General features: G+C 33.8%; 3 protein-coding genes and 1 long non-coding RNA gene across 7 annotated transcripts; 3 read left to right on the top strand and 1 right to left on the bottom strand.

The window, feature by feature from the left end:
- Positions 1-6: 6 nt before the first annotated feature.
- On the top strand, positions 7-4,203 carry LOC116107963 (protein TONNEAU 1a-like). The gene is made up of 8 exons (XM_031394244.1): positions 7-105; positions 1,078-1,210; positions 1,965-2,053; positions 2,159-2,281; positions 2,586-2,713; positions 2,830-2,855; positions 2,935-3,091; positions 4,001-4,203. Exons 1-8 carry the CDS (start codon positions 19-21, stop codon positions 4,050-4,052), a joined length of 795 nt encoding a protein of 264 aa, XP_031250104.1. The 5' UTR covers positions 7-18; the 3' UTR covers positions 4,053-4,203.
- A 465-nt stretch (positions 4,204-4,668) lies between these two features.
- On the top strand, positions 4,669-8,115 carry LOC116107962 (probable adenylate kinase 6, chloroplastic). Its single transcript, XM_031394243.1, has 4 exons — positions 4,669-5,112; positions 6,088-6,228; positions 6,811-7,083; positions 7,722-8,115. Exons 1-4 carry the CDS (start codon positions 4,789-4,791, stop codon positions 7,863-7,865), a joined length of 882 nt encoding a protein of 293 aa, XP_031250103.1. The 5' UTR covers positions 4,669-4,788; the 3' UTR covers positions 7,866-8,115.
- A 7,204-nt stretch (positions 8,116-15,319) lies between these two features.
- LOC116107965 (two-component response regulator-like APRR7) lies at positions 15,320-26,197 on the top strand. 4 transcript variants are annotated; one of them, XM_031394249.1, is made up of 10 exons: positions 15,320-15,495; positions 16,544-17,011; positions 20,203-20,364; positions 20,478-20,611; positions 20,926-21,087; positions 24,053-24,236; positions 24,310-24,763; positions 24,852-25,141; positions 25,184-25,485; positions 25,904-26,197. In XM_031394249.1, exons 2-10 carry the CDS (start codon positions 16,651-16,653, stop codon positions 26,009-26,011), a joined length of 2,157 nt encoding a protein of 718 aa, XP_031250109.1. In that variant the 5' UTR covers positions 15,320-15,495; positions 16,544-16,650; the 3' UTR covers positions 26,012-26,197. The 4 variants fall into 4 exon arrangements, with proteins under 4 accessions (XP_031250109.1, XP_031250107.1, XP_031250108.1 ...); XM_031394247.1 differs by having other exon boundaries at positions 24,852-25,485; XM_031394248.1 differs by having other exon boundaries at positions 16,561-17,011; positions 24,852-25,485.
- Positions 24,188-24,984, bottom strand: LOC116107966. The gene is made up of 3 exons (XR_004124574.1): positions 24,801-24,984; positions 24,655-24,710; positions 24,188-24,392 (listed from the first exon to the last, which is right to left on the bottom strand). It is a non-coding gene; the product is annotated as an uncharacterized LOC116107966 (long non-coding RNA).
- Positions 26,198-27,370: the final 1,173 nt, after the last annotated feature.

Below are 27,370 nucleotides of genomic sequence, written 5' to 3' on the forward strand. Positions count from 1 at the left end.
GTGTTTGCAGTTTCAATAATGGACGATTACACGAGAGAAATGATGGACCTGAAAACCCTAGTCACTCGAACGCTTGAGAAGAAGGGCGTCCTCGCTAAGATCCGGGTACCAATTCCAAAACTAAACTTCTTTTATTTCGTTCACAATTTGTGTTTAGTTGTTTTGTTGCCGAGATGGTTTGATCAAGTTGAGAAGGGGGGAAATGAGACTAATTAGTGTTTCTTATTTAAGTTGGATCTCGTATAATGTATTAAAATCGAGGAATTTTTACGAGTTATAGATCTCATTTCTTCTTCTTTTTTTGAATTAAAAAAAAAAAAATTACGCGGAATTAGGGTTTTGTGAAGTTTAAATTAAGTAACTTATGGCTGGATTAATGTTGTTTGGAATATCACTTCTTTGAGAAGATGGATGGATAGGATTAAAATTTCGAATCCGAAAGCTCATTTGAAGTTAGGGTTTTGCTGCTCTATGAGTAAGGCTTTAATATGGTTGTTCGGGTAATGATTGAAAGTGTTTCAGTTTTGGAATTCGTTTTCTAAAATTTCTGAAAATGGATCTTTTATTAACGTTATCAGTCTTTTTTAGATTATTTCTGTAATCTTTTAGTGTTTATTTAATGCGGTATAATCATATGAATTTGCTGGAGGCAATTTCTTTTGATATCAATATTCAATAGGAGATGGAAATATACCACCAAACGATGGTCAGAATTTTTATGTGCTATGACTATCAAGAGTTGTTATGTGCTAGGAACACATTCTGAACATATTGTTGAATGTTGGACAAAGCTGTGGAATTCTTACTATTGGTTCAGATTATCTGTTTGGAGGAGTGAGAGTAGTTGTGTTATGATACTTTTAGTGCTGATTGCCTATATAACTTGCCGTTTTGTATGTCACTGTGGTGGTATTAATTGTATGAATTAGAGTAGTATCCTTATTTGACTGACTGACGTTTGGGAGGTTTGCTATCTAACCATTTAGTTAATATGGCTTTTGGTTTTTCGAAGAACCAGATGCTATCACCCAATTTTTGTTGCACCTTTTTAACTCAATTCTTTTGTTTTCTTGCTAGGCCGAACTCAGAGCCAGTGTTTTTGAAGCTATTGAAGAGGAGGACCAGGTGATTGAAAAGGAGGAAGGTCTGCCTCCTGCCTTATTGGGTAGCTGCAATGATCGCGCAAAACAACTTCATGCTTCTCCCTCAGGTCACTCTGCATATATTAACTTTGTTCTCTCCTTTTTAACTTTGAAAGAAATCCTTATTTGGTGTTGGGAAATTCACTCAACATATATATAGATAGTGTTATTTGAATATGTTGGTTGTTTATTGATTATAGTTCTCTAATTAAGAAATTGTCTGAGCCATTTGTTGCACTTATCATATCCATTAGGATGGTAATGGGTGAGTTCCAGGATGGTAATAGAAATTGCATAAATAGTGGCTTGGTATTCCTCAAATGATAAGAATATTACAAATCAAAGTGATATGTATAAAAACCAAATTTTATGCACCAATACTATTCTTGTGGGAGCATGCAGTTTCTAAGTGTCTAGAGGGAAAAGCGGTTGTCTTTAATGGTTATACAACTATAATATATGATTCATATATTACTATTACTGTCTCTATATTCCTTTAGCATGTTAATTTTTAGTCGAGAGTTTTAGTAATATAAATGAATTACTAGCTGCATACAAAGAAGATAATTTTAGGTGTTTACTTGTACTTCCCCCATGATCTGTGTAATTCTCTTTCACACCCAGTATTTTCAATATCTGATCTTATACCCAACATGAAATTGTTGTTTGATGTAGTATCTAAATGTGGCTCTGATTGTTTTTAGAATTTTGGCATAAGTGCTATTCTAAAATTGAGAGAAGTTCTCAGTCTTTTTGAACTTATGTTTTTGCTTATGCTCATCTTTTTCTTTTTTTTTCACTTTTATGACTTTTTAAATGCAGGAAGGTTACTAACTGCATTAATATGTGAATACTTAGACTGGGCTCAACTAAACCACACAATGAAAGTTTATCTGCCAGAATGTAATTTGGTAATCAAGTAATTTTGCAATGCATAGTTATAATGTAATCCATTATTACTTTATATATGTGTAGTTATATTTGCTTATATGTGAATGACTTCATGTTCATTGCAGCAAAAAGATGCTTGGAAATCTGAGTTGAAGGAATTTAGTAGCAAAAATGGTTATGATCTTAACAAAAATGGAGATAGTGCTCCTTTGCTTTTGGATGTTCTGGAAGGATTTTTGAAGTTTGAGGTATGATGTTGCACCTGTTTCTAGGGTCAACTTTCCCAAGATTTTTTGTTTTATAGGAAATCAAGTCAACTTTTCTGAGATTCAAACATGTAATGTGGAACTTCTTTGATAGTTGAAGTTTGAAACTTTGATGGTATCCTTTTTGAATGCGGTTCATCTTCGTTTTTCATTGTTTTTATCTACAAAAAATCATACATGCTATTCATTGCTTTTTAATTTCTGATTATCTTTGAAAAAAGGCTAAAGCTGTATTGGTTATCAACTAGTTCTGGGATTGAGTTTTGTTTTTCTGCAATTTCCGCAGAATTCATCCCAAGCAAGGGCTAGTGGAAGGAGACCACCAGAATCTGAGGTCTTGTCCAATTTAGAGTCCAGGAATGTACGAAGACCTTCATCATCGTCTGTTGCTGGGGGCTTACCTCCATTGGGAAGGTGCTTGGCCAACATTTCCATTTTTCATTCTCTTTTATTTCTTTCTCTGCTGTTTTGCTTTTCCTATTCATGTCACTTGCGGTTAATATGTTTTTTTTGTGTCACATTCACAATAGGCCCCTTCCTGCTTCTCAAGCATCTGGTAAGTGATTATTTTATGTTGTATTTATTCTATTTTCCTCTTGCTGTCTCTTCTGTATCTGATACTTTCTGCGATTTAGATAGGAGAGCTGGGTCATCCATGTCTGGTTACAGGAAAGATGAATACAATTGGAGATATGACAGCGATGAGCTTTCAGATGATGTGATTCGAGCATCGGCTGCACTGGAAAACCTTCAGTTGGACAGAAAAGCTCGGAATCTAACTACATCATGGCGGTTTGTTTTTCAACACCCTTTGAACCAAAATTTTCTTTCAATTTTGTATATATTAAAAAAAGGTGAACTTTGGATACTTCCGTAGACAAATTTTTGTAGTGGTAGTATGGGCCTCATGGTTGGAGGAGATATTTGGGTCTTTAAGATACGGGATAATTTTTGCTTTACGATGAGGATTTTCAGCAGTTTTGGTGGTTCATCTATTTGTTGCATATCATGCCTTTGGAACTGACATGTCTTTTACCATCCAATGGCTACATATTTAAGTATTAACTCCTTTTGTTTCTATTTGAGCTCCTCAAGTGTGTTGAGGAAGGGTTCAGTTTGCCTTCAGATAAGAATTTGAGATGTCAATTATGGTGTTGGGATGCCTTTTTATTGTGTCAATCTAATGTCATATTCTAAAGCCTAGAAGGTTTGAAACAACTACGCAGAAAAACGTAATCAACAGAAAGAATTTCTTCCACGCATAATCCTTGTTTCCCCTGGATTCTTTCTTCAGTCATTAATACTGTCATTGTCTGTCCAAAAGGCTTTCTGCTGAATATTTACATGGTTTGCTATTGTTTGTCGATGATTTGTTCTGCCAGTTTTTACATGGAAGATGGATTTGACAATTAGGCGTATTTGAACCATACAAAATTTGTGTGTTTGTGTGTCCAGCAACTAGATCCTGTACTTTTTTAATGTTACTTTATTCTTAGAGATCAAGTCTGATTTTCGTTATCACAATTCAGCATGGGCCCATTTGTTCATTTTTACTCTTATAAAGTATGAGTAGTAGATTCCTCATTCCTTTCTTCGTTGTCCTTATCATATGGCTGTCATGGCATAAAACCTCAAGAATTCTTGATCATCATGTGCTCAGCAGTGAAATGTCTAATAATGATCTGGCGGATTTGGTTGCAGGCATGCCGGTGATGGAATCAACGATGATGATGGTAGGCATGATCATATGTAGTGAAGGGCATCCTGTGTAATACGGCACGTGTAGTTTAGTGTGTATCTTTAATTTGCAATTGTAATGTTTTATTAACCATCAATTGAGGATAGTGTTATGTACGTTTACATATTCTGCCATCTGCTTTAGTTTTTTTTTGTCTGGGCTTCCAGTTTCTTATTTTTTTTTGGTTTCATCTGAATTCATTTAAAAATTTCAGTGCTTGTTCCTCTACAAACTTGATCATTGCATTAGAATCTTCCAAAGTATAAATCAATGCATAGAAAGAAGTCCAGTTCAAGCTCGAACAATCAATTCAGCTTCCTTTATATAAATATCTCTTTGAATTTGATAATAAAATAGTGCCAGGAATCAAAGAGTTTATTCCCATAATTATGCCCTTTTTTCTAAACAGTTTGTTATAAAATATCTTTCTGGAGGAGTATCTGTCATTTGCTTTTTTAAAACAAGAAAAACACTTCCCAAAACAAAAACAACTCCCAAATTTATTCAATTATCAATTTATCACATCCACACATAGCTGTACACTTGTCCTTTTCCCTATGCAGAGTCTAGAAAAAGAAAAATTAAACCTCGTGGCAAAATTTACTAATTTAGACGTCAACATCAGGTCACGTGTCTCTCCTCACTTCAGGGACTCAGATTTCCATAAGAAAGCCGACCAGAAACCTCCGTTAAACTCTTCAAAGTCCAAAGCTTCACAATTCTCTCTCTCTGTCGCTCTGAAACTGTGACGATGTCGTTTTTAAACCGTGTTCTGAGAGCGAGAGCCTTGTCATCAACAGAGACATTACTATTCGTATCTCGACCTTTCTCTTCGTCTTCTTGTGTTAATTCCGGAACTGACCTTCAACTAGGTGCGTCTTTTCCTACCAAGCCTCCGTCTTCTCTTACGAAAATCTCCAAGGACAGAAATGTCCAATGGGTTTTTCTCGGTTGCCCCGGCGTCGGGAAAGGTACTTACGCTTCTAGGCTCTCCAATATGTTGGGAGTCCCTCACATCGCCACCGGTGATCTCGTCCGCGATGAGCTCGCTTCGTCGGGCCCACTTGCCTCTCAGGTCGCTTTTAGCTTTTTTAATTTGTGATTTTTGGATTATGTTTTTCAGCTTAAACAATCAAAATTAATAATTTAGAGAAAATAAAATTCGAGTTAATGTGGCTGATTGAAATTGTAGCTCGTATTTGAGTGGTTGAGCTAGATTAGATGGTAGGAAAGTGAATTTAGTGTTAATTGAATTATTGTAAAAGCCTCTAGCTCTTGTATTAATTGTTAATTGACAGTGAGGTTGTCAATTCGCTCTACTTTTTGTTTGTTCTCTTGATGTTAGATTTAAAGCTGAACCGTGAGCATCAAGAAATCTGGGAAAGAGGTGATTGTTGGTAAACTGATGTTATTGTTGTTTTTGCAATTAAAACATTAAAGGAGTGTGAGAAATATTGGGAGGCGATTTTATGGATTTCTGAATACTCTGTTTGGAGAGAGGGACGGAGTACGTGGGGTATTGAGTATTCAGAAATCCATAAAATTTTGGTATTGACTATTGAGGACTACTTTTACTTGAAACATTTTCTTCAGATTAACCCTATTTACCCTTCTTCCCCCACCAAACATAATGGAAACAAATTTGTGAACTAGTCTATTAGATGCCTGGGGATCAATGTATACTTTGATAGTGAAATCGCACCATCTTTAGTGGACCATTTTGTGTTGCATATATATATTTGTCTTTAAAATTTTGGGTTTCTTTGGTTGGGAACTCTTTGGATTGCGACTATATAGCACTACCTGAGATCTATATTGTCTTTAATTAGTGCAAAATATTGTTTTTAGAAACAATTGCTATTTCATTTTTTCACTACATAAGATACATTATGTTACTTTTACCTTTGCATGCTATGGTTATGGTTTAGAGACATGGCTACAGCAATGGTGAATTGAACTTGTGCATGCCAAGCTCTAAATTATTAGTTTAGGATTCGCTGTTTTCACTTTTATTTCCTCTTTTAGCTTTTTTTTTTCCTCCATTTTGCAGCTTGCAGAAATTGTGAATCATGGGAAATTAGTTTCAGATGAAATAATAATAAATTTATTGTCGAAGCGTCTTGAAGCTGGAGAAGCCAAGGGTGAATCTGGATTTATTCTTGATGGTTTTCCTCGAACTATAAGACAGGCGGTGAGCACTACTTGTGATCAATATCTGGAATATTGAAATGTTTGTTTGGCTCTTTATATGATTATGTCAATGTGGTAGGAATATTTAGAACTGAATAAGAAAAAGTGAAAAGATAGGCTTATAAATTTATATATTGAAAGGGAGCTTGTTTGAAGAAGACAGACAGATACAAAACCTTCTTAGGACTTCCAAATGTAGTCTTATATGCCTTTTGGTCTACAAATAAAGTTAACCATGTGTGAACAGCTCTTGTTCTAATAAATTTTCTTCTGTCATTTCAGTTTTTACTGTATATATCATGAGGAAATGTTTTTCCCAAAGTTTAGTGAATTGACATAGCAAGACAATTAAATACATTGAACTAATATATGCCTGATTCAAGGGATGGTCTTGGAGGTAAACTTTTAGATTATTGAATACTTATAGCAAGTACATGGAAGAGTTGATTGTCATACACTGGTATCCGAAGCATATTAGATTGTGGAATATCATTTTCTAGTCCCATTTTTCATTCTCCTTGAAACATTTCTCTGTGCTCTAACTTTTATTTTATCATTTTCTATTTTCTTCATTTCCTTACAGGAAATATTAGAGGGAGTGACGGACATTGACTTGGTGGTGAACCTGAAGCTGCAGGAAGAGGCGTTGGTTGCAAAATGCCTTGGAAGAAGAATATGTAGTGAGTGCGGGGGAAACTACAATGTTGCTTGTATTGACATCAAGGGTGAAAATGGCAGCCCTAGAATGTACATGGCTCCACTTCTTCCCCCTGCGCATTGTGAATCAAAGCTTATCACTCGACCTGATGACACTGAAGAAGTTGTCAAGGAACGGCTTCGTATATATAATGAGATGGTATTCTCCATTGTCTCAGATGTTTGTTAATTCATTCTCTAGAAATGCACTGACACACGAAGCCATTTTTATGTGATTCTATATTTCATGACATATTCGGAACATGCACCTAAAAGATATCTAGGGGATTTCTCTATATGGAGGTCTCATGTGTCCGAGGCATTGCTGCATGACACCTGTTTCTGTCCTCATTTTGAACACTTTTAAGATGTTCATATACATATACTAGCAAAATGTGCTGAAGAAGAAGGCTTTTTTTATCACTTTGTTCAAGAACTTAGCAATATCTCACATAAGTTGTTGTTCTTTCCTGTAAAGGCAAACTGAAAAGCAGATAAATCTGTGCATTGATTATGTAACTAAGTTTAAAAATCTTGCATATAGCTGCCTACTCTTGTTCTGGAGGTTAAGGTCCTTAAGGATGTTAGCATTTGACAGGTCCACGTCTAAATGCAAAATAGAACTTCCTCACACCCATTCTAGCTAGCTTTTCAACTGTCAAGCATGTTTTCTTATTTATTTTCATTAATCAATTAACAACACATGAACTATTTTTACTATGTCAAAGATACAAAATAATGCTTATCTGTGGTTCAGTGAGTAACAAGTGCTTCGCAAATTTATCTTTTAACCTGCAGACTCGGCCAGTGGAGGAGTTCTACCGCAGTCGTGGGAAGTTGTTAGAGTTCAATCTTCCAGGCGGTATCCCTGAATCCTGGCCAAAGCTGCTTCAAGCTCTGAATCTTGAAGACCATGATGATAAACAATCTGCAGCAGCATGAGTTTTTAGAATCCTGTAGTATATTTACAAAGTAAATTAGATCATTCTTTGCAAGTGTAGGAAGTGCATGCATATTATTTTTACAAAGAAGCAAATGAACATTTATTTGCAGTTAGTGGAAAGACAGCTACACTAATACTAGTTATAGTTCCCTTTCGAGGGTTTGGAGATGTGTATGACGGTTATGGTGTCCGAGATGAAGATGATGTCCTGCTGTTCTTAATGATAGTTGGCCGACAGATGGTTTAGTTTATAGTTGTTCTGTATATTTATAGCTGCGATTCCATCTTTTGTTCAAGAGAAATGCTATCCTTACAAAGACAAATACAAAGAGGGGCATACAAAGATAAATCTTGCCCTTAATCTTTATAATTGTCTCTCTTTCTCTCTTTTTTTCCCTTCTTTTAAGGGCAAGATTTGTCTTTGTATGCTTCTTTTTGTATTTATCTTTGTAAGGCTAGTACTTCTCAAGTAGATATATGTAGCACTTGTTTTAATGTTATGATGGTTAGAAAACACCTCGCCCTGATTTTTTTCCGAGTAGTAACCATTATAAAGGTTTTTCTGATACTCATGCAGTCATGCTCATATTTTTCTTTCTCTTATTCGTGGGAAAGTGTAGGGTGCCGATTGCTTCAAAACATGAGATTTTGTTGTCTTTTTCTTTTCCAATTTTGTTAATAACAAGTTAACCAAACACGCATATGCAGGTACACTGATAGGATGAACAAAATATTGGTGGTTCCCCACACTAAGAAAATAAATTTTGGATTTTCTTCCTATATGGTGAATAAATTAGCCTCGTATTATTTATACAAAACCCCCGAAAAATAAATAAATTATAAGCAATGTTTATTTGACCAAGTGGATTTATGAGAAATTTCAATTCTGTTATATGATTTCACAAGAATACTATGACTTTGAAATAATAAATAAATGTATAAAAGATTATTTTATATATATATATATATATATATATATTGATGGTTGATTTTGACATCAATAACTTCGCACGTGCAAAGTGTTAAAAAGATTTTAAAAATTACACGTGAATTGATTAAAAAAGTTGAATGAGGTACTGTTTTCACAGTAGCATCCAAAGACGTAAAAATAAATGAGACAATAAGGATTTTTATAGTGGTTTGGATACTTAAAGCGAATTCTACATTTACTGTTTTATTTTATATTAGTGCATTCTTGGTCGTTAACCAAGATTACATATATATGTTGATACTTGATTTTGACACCAATGACTTCGCACGTGCTTAGGGCTAAAAAGATGAATTGATTATGAGAGTTGAATGGGGTATTGTTCTCACAGTAGCATCCAAAGACGTAAAAATAAATGAGACAATAAGGATTTTTATAGTGGTTCAGATGCTTAAAGCGAATCCTATATCCACTGTTTTTTTTTTTTTTTTTTTATATTAGTGCATTATTGGCCATTAACCAAGATTACAATAGGTTGCAAACTGCGATCTGGGGTTACAGGTGCTTGGTGTTCTAAGTGTTCTTAGAGAATATCAAGTCATTCTCTTTTTTGTAATGTGTCTTTGCTATTTTTTTCGTTAAATTCAAAGGGTTTGATCCTGATTTTGTGAGGGGGAACTGTCTATTTATACCCACTGAGTTCAAGATAATCATTACATTTCTGCAAGTGGGTTGGTGTCGTACAAATTTCTCCTATCTTCCCACTTATTGAGAACTTAAGAGATATTCTTAAATTAAATGGGGCTTTGATAGGTGTGCGAACCAAATTCATTCACAAGCAAAACTTGAGTCGACTGGGTTATTGACAGCTATATTCTTTCTATTTTAGACGACATGGTAGACTCTGAACGGTGTAAAGTCTTTCTGAACTCTGATTGGTGCTTGCTAACATCAGTTTATGTCAGTCCTGATTTTTAGGCATAACAACATATATGATTTTTTATTGGGCAAAACTTTTATGTTAAAATATTTCTTGAATTAAATAATACTTTTTTTTCTGCTGTACTCGTCTTTCAATTTCGTTACGTGAACCTACATGTTTGGGCAATCACCTCCATTCAAATAACAAGAGTTTGAATTGAATGGGCAAAATTAGGTTTACTTTTGAGCAGTTTTGTAACAAAAATATTGCAAAGTACCAGAAACAGAATAGATTTGGCTAGCCAATATATCAAACATCTGGTGTGCATTATTGAAAATTTGGTGCCAACTTTAAAACCGTCTTATCATCTTAAAACACACAAGTTTGTACAGGAGAATTTATATAAAAAGTTTGCATATAAAATATTATCCTAAAGAGAAATATTTACATGGAACAATCTCATCACCTCATGTTGTTGATTTGGTGACTGGTGGGATCCTTCAATTAAACAAGGATACCTAATTTTAATTTTCAAAGCCACCTCTCATAATGATGGTTATCCGTGAATGATAATGGACAATTATTTTTTAATCGTGTTGATGACCGAATGAAAGAGAAAATTTTGTAAATATGTGACGATATTTACCATTAAGTCATTAAACAATCTAACCACGTCAACAAAGTGAGATGGTGAGATTATAGCATATAAGTGTATTTTTAATAGTGCTTTTTATTTTTAAGAGTATTTTTGATATAAATAAAGAATACAATTTTTATTCAAATTCAATAAACTTTTTAAATTTAATGAAGATGCTCTTTATTTTTAAGAAAGAGACAATAGAAGAGATAATTAATAAATAAAATGTATAGAAACTTGTAATTTATTAATTAAAATTAGGATAGAGAGTGAAATTTAACTCTCTAAACGTGAAGAGTCAAACTCACTCCCTAATTTATATTTTAAAGATAAAGAATCTGTTGGACTCTTATTTTTATAGATATACTCTTTATAATAAAGAGTTTGGGTCATATAAAAACTCATTTGGAAATGCTCTAAGTTTCTTTTTCTCTTTCTCTAGTGAAAATTTAAAAAAATGGTTTAACCCCGAGAAGCCATCAGAATTTGAGGAAGAAACAATTGCTACACATTGCAATTTCTTCAAGCCAGCAAGCAGATAATCATTTAATTAAAAGAGCAGCACTATATAAAGTATAAACTGACCATTGATCCACACTGAAGGGGGTATGGACAGATAAAAGTTGGGTATACATTCGATGTTTGAGCCATTATTTTTCTACACGTAAACAAAGTATTATTCCATCTAATCTTTGTATGTCTTACAAGTTATATAAAAAAATATAATAAAAACGAATAATAAAATAATAATGAACGTAAGGCTTAGGGGGTGTTTGTCTGAGCTTATGAAAATTAACTTATAAGCAACAAGTATTTATATTCGACGGTTAGAAAGAGTTTAGCTTATAAGCATTTGAAATTTTAAGCAATTACGTGTTTGATTAAAGTACTTATAAGTGACTGATAAGTAGTTGACGTGTTTAGTAAAATGTGGCTTATAAGTATGTTTTATTATAAAATGACTAAAAAAGGTACTACATTAAACAAGGGTATACTATAGAATTTTAAAATTAAACAAGGATAATGTGGTAATATACTTAGTCAAACTAGCTTATAAGCAGAGTGCTTATAAGCCAAAAAAAAAAAAAGTATCTCCCCCCAACTTATTTTTTTGGCTTATAAGCTCAACTTCTAAGCTCAAAAAAATTATAAACAAACAGGTCAGCTTAATTTTAGAGCTTATAAGCAAGTTTGACCAGCTTATAAGCTTAGACAAACACCCCCTTATTTACATCATTTGAACTATTTTAAAAATCTCTTTTGTTAATATTTTACTTATGTTTATTTAAACAAATATTATTATTACATCACAAACACTCTCATTATATATATATATAAAAAAAAAAATCATATACCCAATCTCACAAATTTTTCTCATAAGTCCGACGCAGCAGCTCATAAATAGGTCTCGTTTACTCACTATGAATCTCACATACCCAATAATACGAGTTATCAGGATTGTGAAATTAGATTGTACACCAATGTTTATTCTTTAAAAAAAAAGTTGATTGAAGTAGTCCATAGAGTTCACGTGAAGGATATTCGAATACATCATGTAAATGAAGCCCCGCTGTACAAATACGGCAGCTTGTTGAAATTGAAGATAAAAAGGAAGAATCCATCATTTAATATTCAATAACTCTCCACTTTTTGGTCTTTTGAAGGAGTGGTTCAGGGGCCATTGGCATCTTTCTGGTGTTCTAAATAAAAAGTTTTTAATTACCAAAAACAAAAACAATCTTAATTTTACATTTAAAATTAAGTAATCAATCAATATACAATAGATTTTTCAATACTTTATGTACAACATTAAAAAAAAAAAAATTTAGTACTTCATTTACTTTATAAGATCGCTCAACATAAACGTATCGATTGTTATTGAAACGGGGTTTTTGATAATCATAAGGTTAATAATATTTTTCAAATTATAAAAAAACACAAGTGGATGAAGCTGAACTAGGTGTCGAGGAGGAGATTCCAAAAGAAAGAAAAAGATCAAAAGGAATAATGAAAACTTTTAGGTTATATTAATAATGTAGATAAAAAAAACCTGAAGCCACAAATAAGGCATGAGATGCAAAGTCTTAAATAAGAAAAGTCAAATGGTTTTACAAGTGGCGACTGACAGCCTCATAGCTCGCACTTTATCCCCACTTCAACATTCTATGCGAATCTATTTCTCATACACAAGTTGTTGTTTTTTATTTTTTTTATGATTGAGGATAGAGTTGACGGTGAGTCGTGTCGTACCTAAAAATTTAAGGTATATTATATCGTGGGTCGTGCCATGCCAAGACTTGCACAGTTTCGTGCCCTATCGTGCTGTGCTAGCCCACGAAATTTGAAGGCTCACGGCACAACCCGTTAATATTGTGTCATGCTTTAGGTCGTGCTGTGGGTTGGCCCACGTATTTTGTAAAAATATTTAATTTTAATATTTATAAATAATGATAATTTTGATTTATTATTAATAATTATTTTAAAAATATTTTATAAGTTATATTTAGTGATATTTTGTATTTATATTAATTAAAAATATATAATAACTATGAAATATAATAAAATAATGAGACACTGAAATATTAATTGAATTTCAATACTTTTTATTACTTATAAGTTATAATTATAAATTACAAATACAAATTTAGAAATTAGGATTAAGAATTATTATACATCTTCATTTTCATTAATTTCTAAATTCTTAAAATCTTCAAATATATCTTCATTTTAAAAAAATAACTATTAATTTTTAATTTTATTTTTTTTCGTGTTGTGTCATGCCGGCCCATAGCACGGCTCGCATATTTTCGTGTCGGGCCGTGTCGTGTTGTGTCGTGGGCTGGCACGGCCCACCGACGGCTCTAATTGAGGATGTCCGAGCCAGCTCAAATCTATCTTTGATACACAAGGTTTTTTTTTTATTTTTTATTTTATTGAGGATGTCTAAATCAACTTACGTGTACCTCAACTAATCTCCAAATACCCTGAAACTACTGGTCAGTAAGAGCATCTCCCAAGACTCTGAAATTATCGGCTGATAAGAGCTCCAGTCGCTACTCCTATTAACAACTAAGGAGGGACTTGAACTCAGATAAAAATTGGCTCACAATCCAATCTTACAAACTTTTTCTCATAATCTCGATGTGACAATTTGCAATTAGTCAGCTTGTAAATTGGTAGACAGGACCCATAGCAAGCAGATGTGACTCATTTGCGAGATAACCAATTGCGAGCTGCAATATCAGGATTGTGAGAGAAAATTTGTAAAATTGGGTTGTAAATGTAATATTACCCCCTCAAACTTAATACTTCTTAAGTGATATATTGAAGAGTCCTTATTGAATCACTCAGCCACCAAAATATAGTTTCTAAAACTGAAGTTACAATGCCTTGACATGTAAGGAATCAATATTTTTTCTTCACTTGGTTTCAAATCTATTTGATGACTTTAATTTATTAAAAATCACTGTTATTTGTTATTGCTTTAATAATAATAATATTACACATTTCAAGTGATAATATTTGGATGTTAATGTTCATACAAGCTATAAGCTTAATCAACAAAGTCTCTTATGAATCAAACCGTTTCCTTTTGTGGTTTGTTTATTTTACGGTATGGATTTTGTCTCACCTAAATTTGTTTTTCTAATAATAACTAGTATCAAATACTACAATCAATAAATAATTTAAATGGAACCAGCTTCATCATCAAATTACAGTTTAAATATGTTCAAATTTAAGTCTATTTGATTAATTTAAATATATTTTAGTATTTATACAACTTCAAAGTGCTAATCTTGTATACGCTTTGGTATATACAACTAGTCAACCATGGTGCCTTGTGATTAGTTGGTTGACTTAACACTTGCCTTATTTATAGGAGTAAGAGTAACGATAGGGGCGAAACCCAATTTTACAATGATGTGATAGCTCGTAATTGGTTAGCTCGTAAATATATCTTTTTTGAAATTGAATTGTAAACCTAGCATTACTGTATATATAGACCAATCAAAGTAGGGCAATACCTAATTAACCTTAAAATTTATTACATTATTTTGTGACTACTTTCTTTAAAAAATTTCAAAATGGATCATCCATTTTAATAGCTTATTTTTTACCAAATGATCCAAGGCTAAGTTTTGTCTAAACTTCACATTTTATATAATTTAAAAGATATCACTTAATCTTCTTCTTAACAGTACTGTTAACCCTCCCCAAGCATATATGAAATGAGAATAATTATTATTTTTTGATAAAATTAAAAAATTAAAAGTAAAATATATTGAGTTTGACTTTTTGTATTTTTATTAAGGGTATTGAAGTTGTATTAGAATAACTATCTCTAAGTGGTCAAGTGGTTTGATAGGGACTCTTGGGTGTATTACTCAGGAGATCTTGAATTCAAGTTCCTCTTTGATTACTAATAAGGATAATTACTAAAATTCTTACTCAGTCAATTTTAAGATCTTAAAAGATTAAATGAGGTAGGTGTAAATTGTCCCGACCCTCTTGTCATATTAATTAATAGATTATACAACTGTGAAGGTCAGCACATTTGATTATTAATTCGAGAAATGAAATTTGGTTCATTGAGGGTATTTTCGACATTAAGAGATTAATGTCAGCCAAGCCATTCTTATGTGGGCTCCACAACTCAGCTGTCGTAATACAAAACCCACGTTACCCTAGTGGCTCAGATTCAAAGCTCCTACGTGAAGGCATCTTTAACTCTTCAAACATTGCGCCACGTTTCACTTTACTCGATACGGAGGATCGCCCAAGATCCACCACAAGTTATCCAGAGTTCAGGTTTAGATCTACCCTCCATCTCATCAAATACTAATCCTACGTGGCATATTACGTGTTACTATTTCAGGCACTCACTTTTCCACGTCAGCATCTCGAGTGGGTAGTGTATATATATATCTTTTTGATAATATCTATCTTGTCTTCAAACACAAAAAAACTGGCCTTGCTGTTTCTCAACTGGTCAAAAAGCCTTTTTCTCTGTTATGTTATAATAATTAAAACAAAACCCTAAAAAAGTAAAATGTCCTTATTTTAATTTTAATTTCGCTCTCTGAAACTTGAATTTCTGAGAATTTTGGCGTCTGCTTCCCGTTCGAATGAAGTTTATCATAGGTAAATTGAATAGCTGTTTGTTTCCGTTTGTTCATTGCTGAGAAAATTACGAACTGTGTTAACTGTTTTATTTCGAAGAAACAAGCGACTCTTATGATGCTAGTTGATATTTTTTTTGGTGAAAAATAAACATACTCAAATTAATATGATTTTTCTTTTTCCGCATTTCGAAGATTTGGACTTCATTTGATTTCTTCTTTTTAGAGTCAAAATATGAGATATCTAATTACTCTAATTTCAACACTTTTTTTCTTTTTCATCTGGATGTGGAATTATGAGAATGATGTGTCTGCTACTATCTGTTTGGTTGGATGAAAAAGCACTTTATTTAGCATGTTAATGGTTGGATTAGGCTTCGTTAAGTGCATTATCTCGCATTAATGAAGCCTGAAACTTGATTTTGAATTTCATTATTTCATTTTTTTTCCCTCTAAATTGTAAATTTCAACTTTACTGGTTTGAATCTGAAGCCATTATTTCTTTGTTTGTGCTAAATTCTATTTTCTTCCTAAGAAATTAAGCAAATAAAGAGAAAAATTAATTTAAATGTTTTCTTGTGTTTTTGTGGTTTTAAGAAATTGAGGACTTATGCTAGTTAAGTTTTTCCTCCAAATCAAGCATATTGTTTAAGCCAATAGTTGAGCCAGGCCTTTTTATTTTTATTTTTTTTAGTTCTTCCTTTATGTACAAAACTAGTTTACCTTCCAATCAAGTAATGAAATTTTTTTTTTTTTTTTTAATTCCTGGTTGATATTATTAAAATATTTATGACTCAGATTTTATAATTTCCTTTCCTTTCTAAACATTTTATCAGCTATAAATCTGTGTCTATGCTTCATTATGAGTATTAACTTCATATTTTACATCATCCTGGATTCAACTCTTTCATCTTGATAAGTGTTCTGCTGATGTTTCAATCTTTTGGAATTCGGATGGATACACACCATTTTCTAGCTCATATGAGACTAGGATTTTTTTTTTAAATTTATTTGTTTATGATAATTATATATGGAACTCCATAAATTTTTCTTCTGTTGGATTTGTTAAGGTTCTCCACTTCTGTAGGATTTGCAAGCTCTCTTGTGGAACAAAGGAGGTTATCTCACCAATTCTATTTACCAACTTCCACATCATTGGTCTGTATGAGTCTGGTTGATGGAGTTAATTCAGATGAATGATAATGGCCCCATGACCAATGGGTTGGCGGAATTAAATCATTGTATTCGAGATGAGCGCAAGGAAATAAGGGATGGGGTTGCGGGTGAGGGGCAGGGGCTCTCAGAGGAAGATGAATCAGGAATCAATGAGGATTTGGAAGATGTCAATGATGGGTGGGTGGAAGCTGTTCAGGCACATGCGCAGGCTGTCCTGCAGAGGCCACAGCAACAGCCTCAGGGGCCTCTTGTTTGCTGGGAGAGGTTTCTGCCTCTCAGGTCACTTAAGGTTCTACTTGTGGAAAATGATGATTCAACTCGCTGTGTTGTTTGTGCATTACTTCGGAATTGTGGCTATGAAGGTCAGTAACTTTCCTAACATAGAACGATGTATACCTATGATTTGAGAATTGAAGTAAATACTATTTATTTTGGAAATTGAATAGAGATATCAACATGGTAGAAGAGAGGATGTTATATAGTGTTTTCAGCATAAAGGTGTCAACATGGCAATGACCTTCTTTTTAATGATTTCCAATAAGCGATATAACATATTAATAAGCATGAGCTCATCTGGCCACTATTAGCTGGAAATAACTAGACTTTTGATTAGTTTGCTCTCCTCAAATTGGTTTTGGTATAGTATTCTTTTTCTGAGTTTTTCAAGTTATGGTTATTTAAATGACTTAAAAAGTGTGTTTGGTACGCAGTAGTGGATCAATTAGGATTGGATAATATTGGATAATAAATAGAACTATTCTATTTTGGGTCCAATACCGGATTAGATGAGGTTGTATATAGTAAATGAATTCATGTTCCCCTACTAAGTTAATAAAAACCATTTTAAATAAAATATAATTTAAATACTACTACAAATTTTACTTTATTTTTTTAATTTAATATTTAAATATTCATCAAAATTAGTCACTGATTATTTATGAAAATTTTAGTTATAGCAATAATTAATTGTTTTTTATTATATGAATAACTATTGTGTATAATTTTGATTATGACTACTATTAAAAGTTGAATTTGTCCCACATCGCCCTAATAGTGGGCTGTTATGGTGTATATAAGTGATTGGGCTCCCTTCTCCCTTGAGCTAGCTTTTGGGAGTGAGTTCTACCCAAGCCCATTTTATCATGGTATCAAAGTCATGTTTGTCTCTCCCCTCTTTGGGCGATGATGGGTTTGGACCCCGGCCTTGCACGCCCAACGTGAGATAAGGTGTTAGAAGTTGAATTTGTCCTACATCGCCCCAATAGTGGGCTGTTATGGTGTATATAAGTGATTGGGCTCCCTCCTCCCTTGAGCTAGCTTTTGGGAGTGAGTTCTATCCAAGCCCACTTTATCAACATAATTTAAACATTCCTAAAATAGAGTCTTATGAATATGAGATAAGCTAATCCCATGCTTTTCTACTGGATTAGTCATCCAATGAACATAAGATTGAGTGGTGGGCCCAAGGATTACGTATCCTTCCTGTGTGCGACACTGAAACAGTTGCATGGTTCCACCAATAATCCAATCCCATATATTGTTACACAGACCAAACACACTAATTGTGTTGAAGTTTTTTCTGTGTTTTCCTTGGTGATGTGGACTTCCTTTGCTCTCTACATGGATGCAGCTTTTCTGGTCTTTATATTCTTCTTTCACTAGAGGAGCTTTTCTGCACTTTTGATGTGTTTGACCGTTGAACATATTATTTTGAATTTTCTTGAAACATACTAACATTTTTCTGAAGTTCTTTTCAAGCTTTTGCACTTTGGATGGGATGGAAGGGGTAACCGAAAAAAATATTTTACCTTCAGTAATAAAATCAAAATTTTAAAACCTGGTAGTCTTTTTGTAGACTTGGTATGAAATCTAGTATCAATTTGGACCACGATGGCATTTCATGTCCTTGCTTTATGTATTCAACCTTTTAATCAAGTGACTGTATCACTGTTGTTCCTTGAACTTGAATGTTAGAGGGTTATATGACTAATAAGTAATATTCCCCTCACTTTATTCAGAACAACAAAGCTTGTGGTTTAAGTTTGTTTGAAAGCCATGGCCATTATTAATGAAGAGGAGTTCTGCATTGTTAATAGTTGACTATTCTATCCAAAAAGCCCTAGGTGTAGAGAAATCTCTATTTTCAACTGGAAATCTGAGGGTTTGTTCGCTTCCATTTGTGTTTCCTATTTTCGTGTATTCTTTCCTTGTAAAACACATTTTTTTTTTTGTTTTCTCCAATTTACAACAAATAAGTGACAAAACAATATATGGGAAAGTACTTTTTATTGCTTTGTCCATTTTTCAAAACCTGTAAAGTACTTTTCAGCTGTTTTATTTTATTTTATTTTTAATTTAGATAAGCAACTTTAATTTGATCTCTCGAGTTATTAAAATTATTAGTAAAGTATTTTAATGGTTATATACATACAAATGTATATTTTTTATTTTTAAAGTGCTTTATTTAACACATTTCTTTATTTTTAGTTTTAGAATTTTGTTTTTAGATAATGATACCCAAAGCCTTCTCAAATATAGGAAATACAAGATTTGATTTTTATTTTCATTTTGTCATGACAGAAAATGAAGAAGGAATAGATCGATCCTTTAGGAATGTGTTCATCTGCCATGATATATTTTGTGGATTTTGGCAGGTTTAATATACATTTAGGTTCTTTTCAATCCTCAAACAGCTTAAATTCCATCTGTTATTATTTCCTTCTAGGGTATCTCTGGTATTTTATGTTTAAAGATTTGTTTATACTTAACCAGCCGTTTTTGGGATTATTGTTCGTCTGTTGTACATTCCAAATTCTCTTAGTTTTAGAACTAAGGTGATTTTTTTTTATTTTTTTTATTTTACCCTCATAGAGTTTAAATATAGTCAGTAGACTTTACTTATAAGCTTAACCCATACATGTATTTGTGTGTGTGTGTGTGTGTGTGTGTGTCTCTGTGTGCATGTGAGCGTGTATGCCTAAGCTTTTGGGTTTAATTGTTAGTTAAGATGTTATCAGAGCAAGGTACTTCTGTTTGAATCTCCTCATTGTGTAAATCAAACTAAAATAAGTTGTGTTTTTATTTGTGGGTGATCCACTTGCCTTGTTAGAGGAGAGTGTTAGCACTTGAATAAAATTGTTGGGTCCTAACTTATGAGCTTAAACTTTAGGGATGTGTAGTTGCTTGACAATCTCTTAGGGTTTATCTTGTGTGCTTCCTCTGTACATGGCTGGCATCCATTTGCTTCAAACGATTTTATTTCTTATCAAAAGTGAACAAAACTCCTTTTTTTATAAGTTATTATAAACTGTTAATTGTAATAATAAAAATATAAACATCTATGGACTAGGTGTCTGCAAAGAATTAAAAAACTAGGGAGGACAAACAATTCTATACAAATGGCAGTAAGTAATCATACCTCCCCTGGACAAAGAATTTCAGAAACTATAAAGTTAATTTTCGAACTATGATGTATTTCCCCTTAGTATATCAAGCTTACCTCTCTATTTTTTTTCTTCACTTATGAATCTGCCATATATTTCTATTTTGGCAGTTGTTGCTGTAGAAAATGGCCTAGAAGCTTGGAAAATCTTAGAAGATCTAACCAATCAAATTGACCTCATCTTAACTGAGGTAGTCATGCCTTGTCTATCGGGCATTGGCCTTTTGCACAAGATTATGAGCCACAAAACTTGCAAGAATATTCCAGTGATTAGTGAGTATATTTCTTGTACTTTTTCTTATTTTTGAAATTAACACTGTTTTTCTCTTTTTACTTTTTCAAATTTATACTTTTAACTGCTACACCTGGTGGAGTTTTGTGTGCAGTGATGTCATCTAATGATTCTATGAGTGTAGTCTTTAAGTGTTTATCCAAGGGTGCAGTTCACTTTTTAGGGAAGCCTATTCGAAAGAATGAGCTCCAGAACTTTTGGCAGCATGTTTGGAGGAAATGCCAGAGTGTGAGTTGCTATTGTTATCCCGCTTTATGTATGATACTATATGATGGACCAAATTTTTGGTTCTAATCAGTTCTGTGATTACATATGCATACTTATCAATTATTGGCCATCCATACTAATGAAGAAGGCACTAATTTTTGCTTGGAGTCATGCCATTGGACCATATTTCAAAAATTGTGATTTTGGATCTTTGTACACATTCTTTCTTTGTCACATTTTCATAATTTATTTTCCATTTCATTGATATAAGACTGCAGAAAAAGTATAAAAATTTTCCTCATCTGTTTTGTATTCACTATTCGTCCTTTCATTAGTCTAGTGGCAGTGGGACTGAAAGTGGTATAATGACTGAAAAATCAACCAAGTCGAAAAATGCTGAAGAGTCGGATAACAACTCTGGCAGCTACGGTGAAAATGATATAGGAAGCATTGGTTTAAATATTCGGGATGGAAGTGATAATGGAAGTGGCAACCAGGTATTACTTTTTTTTTGGTTACGCTTAACTTGCACTTTCACTCATTTCTTTAATATATACATTGGAACTTTGCTTCTATGTTACTGTTCATTGTTTTACTGATTTGCTAACTCTTACTCTTCGACTCTGTGTTACTTTTACTTTGGTAGTAACAATATGGTTGGTTACAATTCTAATTTAGAAAGGTTTGAGTTGCATCTGAAATAGTTAATATTTGGTAGCAATAAGTTTGCCTATCTGTTGGTGTACCTTTATATACTGTTGAGCGAAAGAGTTATATTTCCCTTGAGAGTTTGTGCAACTGGTTCTAAGATTGAGAAAAACTAGTAAATTACAATTAGTGCTAGGATTTAAATAGTTCTTAGCAAAGAAATCTTTGTGATTAACCATGGATCTCCAAGTACTGTCGGGAATCTGATGTATAAGATTTGATTAACAATGAATTTTTAAATGACGAAGAAGAAACTACCATGAAGAGTTTCATATTTATATTAGTTGTGGTACGTTACTCTTACAATTATATACGAGTATTATAAACTCTGATAGATGATTTAGTTACATTTGATTTCTTTACGGTCAATCTCACATATGAAATCCTTCGTCAATTATAACTTTGGTTAATTTAGTAGACACAAGGATTGGGCTCCTAGTAGACCATAGTGAAACTCAGGGCTCCTATTTAACCCATTTCTATGTCAAACTCTTTCTTCTAACTCCAGTAATCCTTCCTTCCTAACTTGTAATTATTTACTCTAGCTGGTTATGGTGGATGACATTGGATACTATCATCATTGTGCAAGAAGATTGGAAAAAGTAACATGATGCCAGAAAAAGTTTAAAATGGATATAGTAGTAATTAAGTCCAGTGGAAGCGAAAGCGAATTAGAGGTTGCCTATAGATTTAGGTGACAGAGACATACGATTGTAGATAAAGAGATGGTTAAGGAACCTGCTCCATGCACCTCTTTCTTTTTTATTTCAGAATAATACAAAAAAGAATGTGGGTAACTAAAGTAGATTGTTGTAAGTTGTGGGATTTGTCTAGGGTGATGTGGTGTGTTTTACTTTGTCAACTGCACCTAGTTTGACAGAAAGGGTACTGCAAAGGATCCTACCTCTATTAATACTAGCGTCAGATATATGAAGCTTTTATGAGCATCTTTTTCTTCACCACTATAGAAACATTTGCATATATATATATATATATATATATGGAAATTGTATAACCTTCTTAATAGAGTAGATTCAACGAGCCCAAAAGGGAAAAGGAGATATGTGTTGTGTCATAACAATTTGTATGTTCAAATGGCAACTATCATAAGGAGAAGGAAGTTCATCCAACCTCGTTTTGGTGGAAACTTTAGCCATGTGGGGGCCAATTCATGGTCTAGGCTTCTAGGAATTTTGATGTTGATTTAGTTTATCTTGGAAGCATTTTATGTGATCTTTATTTCAGGGTTATTTTTATACTTATTGGTTTTACTAGCTCTAGCTCTATCTCTATCTCAATCTCTTATTGTGATTTAATTCAGACAGATGAGGTTCTTTATCTTATTTTGATAAGTATAAATTAAGTATAGAAATTTGTGGCCAAGGTTCTTGACATTATTAGATATATGAAAATTGAAAAGAGAACTGGTTTTGAAAAGAATAAATGGAGTCATTTTAGAGGGAGTTCATTGGTGTTCCACTCTTTTTCATTCAACAAATAAGGAGGAAGTAGCTAAATGATCCTTTATTTTTGGTACCTTTTAGATGTTTTTTCTATAGATGCCTTCTTCTGCAGAAGAAGGGTGGACCACAGTTCACCTTTCATGTAATTTTCCTGTAAACCTATTATTATTAATTAAAGGTTCTATTTCTTATCAATAAAGTAAAATAAAAATCTAATATTGACTCAGTGATGGTATATGACTCCTGTAAGAAACACAAAAAGAGAGAAATGCAAACTTTAAAAATTATAAATTACCTCATACAGAGATGTTTCCTCGAAGGATGTTTGTTTAAACCAAATGTAGAAATTGCGAAGGAAAGTGCTTTAAAGAGAAAAGGAAGAAACAAATTGGATGGCAGCTTTAATGATGTTTGACGCCATTGGTTCATATCTTTACTAGGTTCTAAGATAGCAAGATATTGAGATATGTCAGCGGATGATATTATTTTCAGAAACAATAGTTTCTCTATGTTATGAAGAACCCAGATCTTGAAGAAAAGAAATCAATTATATCTAAATAAAGGTCAGGCGTCAATACCTATTGATATTCTCGTCATGAAAAGGAAGTGTCCACAAAACCAGTCTATAAAATCTCCAAGATTCAAAATCAATTTTTTTACTTGATTTTAAACCATGTTTCTGTCATGCTGTCCCCAAAGTTAAAATATTGGTTTTTCCCCTGCACCTAAATACACTGTATCCATGTGCATGATTATATATGCATTTATGCTCATCTAACCAGAGATTGCAAAATAATTTTGATGATGAATGAATGCACTCACAAAGAGATGGCCCAAATTAGTGCTACATGAGAAAGCCAGAATGGTGATTAACATGTATTCTGCAACAATGACCTATGCCTGTGGTTGCAGTGAGTCATGCACTTTAAACAGACTAGAAATTGGGCAATGATGACCTGGATAAAGATGGCAATGAGTAATGTTCTATGTAATTCGGAAAAAAATATCGCCCTAGTTGTGTTAAAATGTCCAAAAATGCTTTGTATATCAAGCTGGGAAGCCACTACTTGTTGAGATATGAGTTCTTGTATAACCTTATGAATTAAGCTTATATCTGTCTCCATTCAAATGTAGTTGTGCATGTATATTTTCAAATATGTGTGCACACATTGCTGTTTGCAGGCATGCTTGTGTGTGAGAGAAATCAACATATATGTAACTGAAAGCATATGAAGCCCAGAACCAAGTAAATTTATATATCCGTATGCACACTTACATTCTCCTTTTGCAGAGCTCAAGGATGAAGGGGGCAGCAGAAGTTGAAAGCCTCAAACCCATGTCACCAGGGGACCAATTAGCTGATCCTCTTGATCGCACTTGTGCCCAGGTTATTCTTTCAAGGCCTGAAGCATTTGGCAACAGCTGGGTGCCTACGACCACAACAAGAGAACACGAAAAGCAGGATGATGAACATGGTATGCATGGGTCTGTTTTTCATTGTACTCTTGCTCTTATACATCTCATGTCACCATTTGCTTTTTGCTTCAGACCATATTGTGATGGGCAAAGACCTGGAGCTTGGAGTACCCAGAATACCAAATTTGCAGCTTGAGGACCCAACTGGAAAGGAACTGAACAACATTGCAAGCATTAACAAAGAAAAAATTTCTGAAATGAATTATAAGAAGGATGATGAGCAACAAAAAAAAAATCAACTTGAGCTCAACTGTAAGAAACCCAATGGTGATTTGAGAAACCAAGTTGCTGATCAAATGGGTGTCATCACTAACAGTATTGATTCTACAATTGAAGATGTAGTTTTTGACATCACAAATGGCCTCTTTAAGGTCTCTGGCATGAAAGAAAAGGCCATCTATGAACATAACGAATTACCTGGCCTTGAGCTTAGTTTGAAGAGACGGAGAGATACAGGAGATACTGAAACTGGTCTGCATGAACGAAATGTTTTAAGACATTCAGATGAGCACTCAGCCTTCTCAAGGTATAAGTAAATCTTGGATTTAAATAACATCTATCACCATGCAATAGGAGCTCAAATTTGACAGTTGAATTATTCTTCTCTGATGCAGATATACTTCTGCTTCAACCGCTAATCAGGTTCCCACCGGAAATGTAGGTAGCAATTCTCTACTTGATAACAGCTCAGAGGCAGCAAAAACAGAATCAATCCAAGTGCAGCACCACCATCACCTCCACCATGTCCATAATATGCTCCAACAGCAGCTAGCCAACCAAGATGATTCGTTGTTGAAAACCATGGCAACAGCAGCAGCTCCCCAGTGTGGTTCATCCAATGGTTTGAGTGCACCCATTGAAGGCAATACTGGTAATCACAGTTTGAATGGGAGCACCTCAGGAAGTAACCACGGAAGCAATGGACAGAATGGGAGCACCTCGGGAAGTAACCACGGAAGCAATGGACAGAATGGGAGCACCTCGGGAAGTAACCACGGAAGCAATGGACAGAATGGGAGCACCTCAGGAAGTTACCATGGAAGCAATGGACAGAATGGGAGCAGCCTTGTTGTAAATGCCAGAGGAATAAATGTTGAAAGCGATAATGGCTTAGCTGCAGAAAGTGGAGCTTCTGGTGGCATTGGATATGCTAGCAGTAGTGGAGTTGAGAAAAACCGATTTGCACAAAGAGAGGCTGTTTTGAACAAATTTCGCCAGAAGAGAAAAAAGAGATGCTTTGAAAAGAAGGTAATCGGAATTTCAATTTTAGATTAAGAACTATGGAGCCAAAAATGAGGTAGATTTTGCATGAAAGCTGCATTAAAATGAACTTCCATAGCTTGGGAGATATCTTACTCTGAACTTATGATATTTTGACAAAACAATGATAACAATGACCCCTTCCCTCTCTAGACGTATGCTAAGGAAAATATATCATCTTCCTTTGTTGTTCATCTTTGCAAACATCACATTTGTCTAGCTATTGGTATGATCAGACGTACTACGTTAATTTGGGAGTCGAAGAGTCTTGCTTTTTTGTTGTTTTGCTTTTGCATTTGCATCGGTATTGTCCATCTTTACGGTCAATTTTGGATGGGAAACGTCTAATTTACATCATTTGGATGGGAAACGAACAGAAACATCTAATTTACATCATCTTTCTCAGGTGCGATACCATAGCAGGAAGAAAATGGCAGAGCAAAGACCGAGGGTTCGAGGACAATTTGTGAAACAGGTGTTGCTTGAAAACAAGTACAACGATGCAGATAGCTAACCTTCCATTCCCTGATGATACGTGTGGATTTTTGTACTTAAGATTGGCAGCAATTGTGGATATGGGAGGCTGCATTTATTTGCCGTAGTGCAGCATATCAACTTAATTCTATGTGCAAGGGCTCTAGAAAGACACCTTCAACTGTATTTTATTATAATTAAAGACTACGATGGTACTGTGATGAACCACTACTAACATGCAGAAGCCTGCCTTTCGGGCACCTTCCTCTAATAAAACTCTTATATTCGGTGTGCATCTCAAATGGATACTTCAAGGACTTTTCCATCTCCTATGATTCCTTTCTGTGCATTTCATTTCTGGTATATTTTTTTCTTCCTCATGTTTGGTTTTGGAGCTTAGTCAGTGTTTTGACATTGATCAAACGCTCGACTCTATCACAATATGTTGTAGTCTTATAAGCATCTGGACAAGCTTCAAAAAAGAGGATCAACAGTCGTTCAGAAAATTTTACCTTACAGGGATCTGCACCGTTCTCTTGTATTGCACCCATAGATTCAGAATCCTTGGGGCAGCAATACAGAAAATTTTCTGTGAAGCAGGTATATATCATATTTTGTTTCAAGCTGTTTGAGGAAATGATTTCTTCAGGCATTTGCCACATTGATTGTACATTTCTACTTAAAAAGAAATGGCATAAATAACTACTACTACATGAAGAAGTTGCATTCCATGAGTAATCTGAAAGTGATCGGTGCATGTGGAGGAAGGAGAAGAGCTTACCTCTGACTCTGAGGCCATATTTAGCTTGCAGAACAAATTATCATCCTCAACTCAGCTCAATTCGTGGGACGTGATCTCTGACTTGCGCCACACTTGGGCTAATTCGTGGACCAAAACCCCTTAAAATGACGTGCAATAAGCCAACAACATCCGCTACTTTGGGTTGTGGACAGGACACCCTCCACACACCATATATAGAAAACAATAATCTCAGCCGCTAAATTTAAAGAGATTGAATTGGTCAAATTGTGCAATAGTCCAGAAGACAACTTGGTCCAACTGAATAAAAGACTTTTATGACGTGGCATAAATAATGGGCTAACTTTTCTTGCATCACTTTTATGAAATCGTAGAAAGTCATTGGCTTTCTTCCTACAGACTTTTTCAAGTTGTGGTGACTCCAAGAATGTATTCCATGAAGATGAAGAATATAGCTAAGAGTTTTTGGTAATACCAATTTATAATTTTATAGGATTCTCCTAAGAAGATACATATTAAAACTATAATAATGTTCAGTATTTGATTTTGTAAATTAATTCATTTATCATATTATTATTAAAATATTGATAAATCAGCTGTCACGTAGATTAGAATATAAATTTGAAAACCTAACTTTAT

This window comes from Pistacia vera, unplaced genomic scaffold (genome assembly GCF_008641045.1).
Source record: "Pistacia vera cultivar Batoury unplaced genomic scaffold, PisVer_v2 Contig550, whole genome shotgun sequence".
NCBI classification, from domain to species: domain Eukaryota; kingdom Viridiplantae; phylum Streptophyta; class Magnoliopsida; order Sapindales; family Anacardiaceae; genus Pistacia; species Pistacia vera.

Coding starts and splice junctions, on each gene's coding strand:
- LOC116107962 (XM_031394243.1), top strand. CDS start 4,789: ATGTCGTTTTTAAACCGTGTTCTGAGAGCGAGAGCCTTGTCATCAACA. Junction 5,113..6,087: donor CGGGCCCACTTGCCTCTCAG/GTCGCTTTTAGC, acceptor TCCATTTTGCAG/CTTGCAGAAATTGTGAATCA. Junction 6,229..6,810: donor CTCGAACTATAAGACAGGCG/GTGAGCACTACT, acceptor ATTTCCTTACAG/GAAATATTAGAGGGAGTGAC.
- LOC116107965 (XM_031394247.1), top strand. CDS start 16,651: ATGGAGTTAATTCAGATGAATGATAATGGCCCCATGACCAATGGGTTG. Junction 20,365..20,477: donor CAAGAATATTCCAGTGATTA/GTGAGTATATTT, acceptor TTTTGTGTGCAG/TGATGTCATCTAATGATTCT. Junction 24,764..24,851: donor GAGCACTCAGCCTTCTCAAG/GTATAAGTAAAT, acceptor TCTCTGATGCAG/ATATACTTCTGCTTCAACCG.
- LOC116107963 (XM_031394244.1), top strand. CDS start 19: ATGGACGATTACACGAGAGAAATGATGGACCTGAAAACCCTAGTCACT. Junction 2,856..2,934: donor TCCTGCTTCTCAAGCATCTG/GTAAGTGATTAT, acceptor TCTGCGATTTAG/ATAGGAGAGCTGGGTCATCC. Junction 3,092..4,000: donor AATCTAACTACATCATGGCG/GTTTGTTTTTCA, acceptor ATTTGGTTGCAG/GCATGCCGGTGATGGAATCA.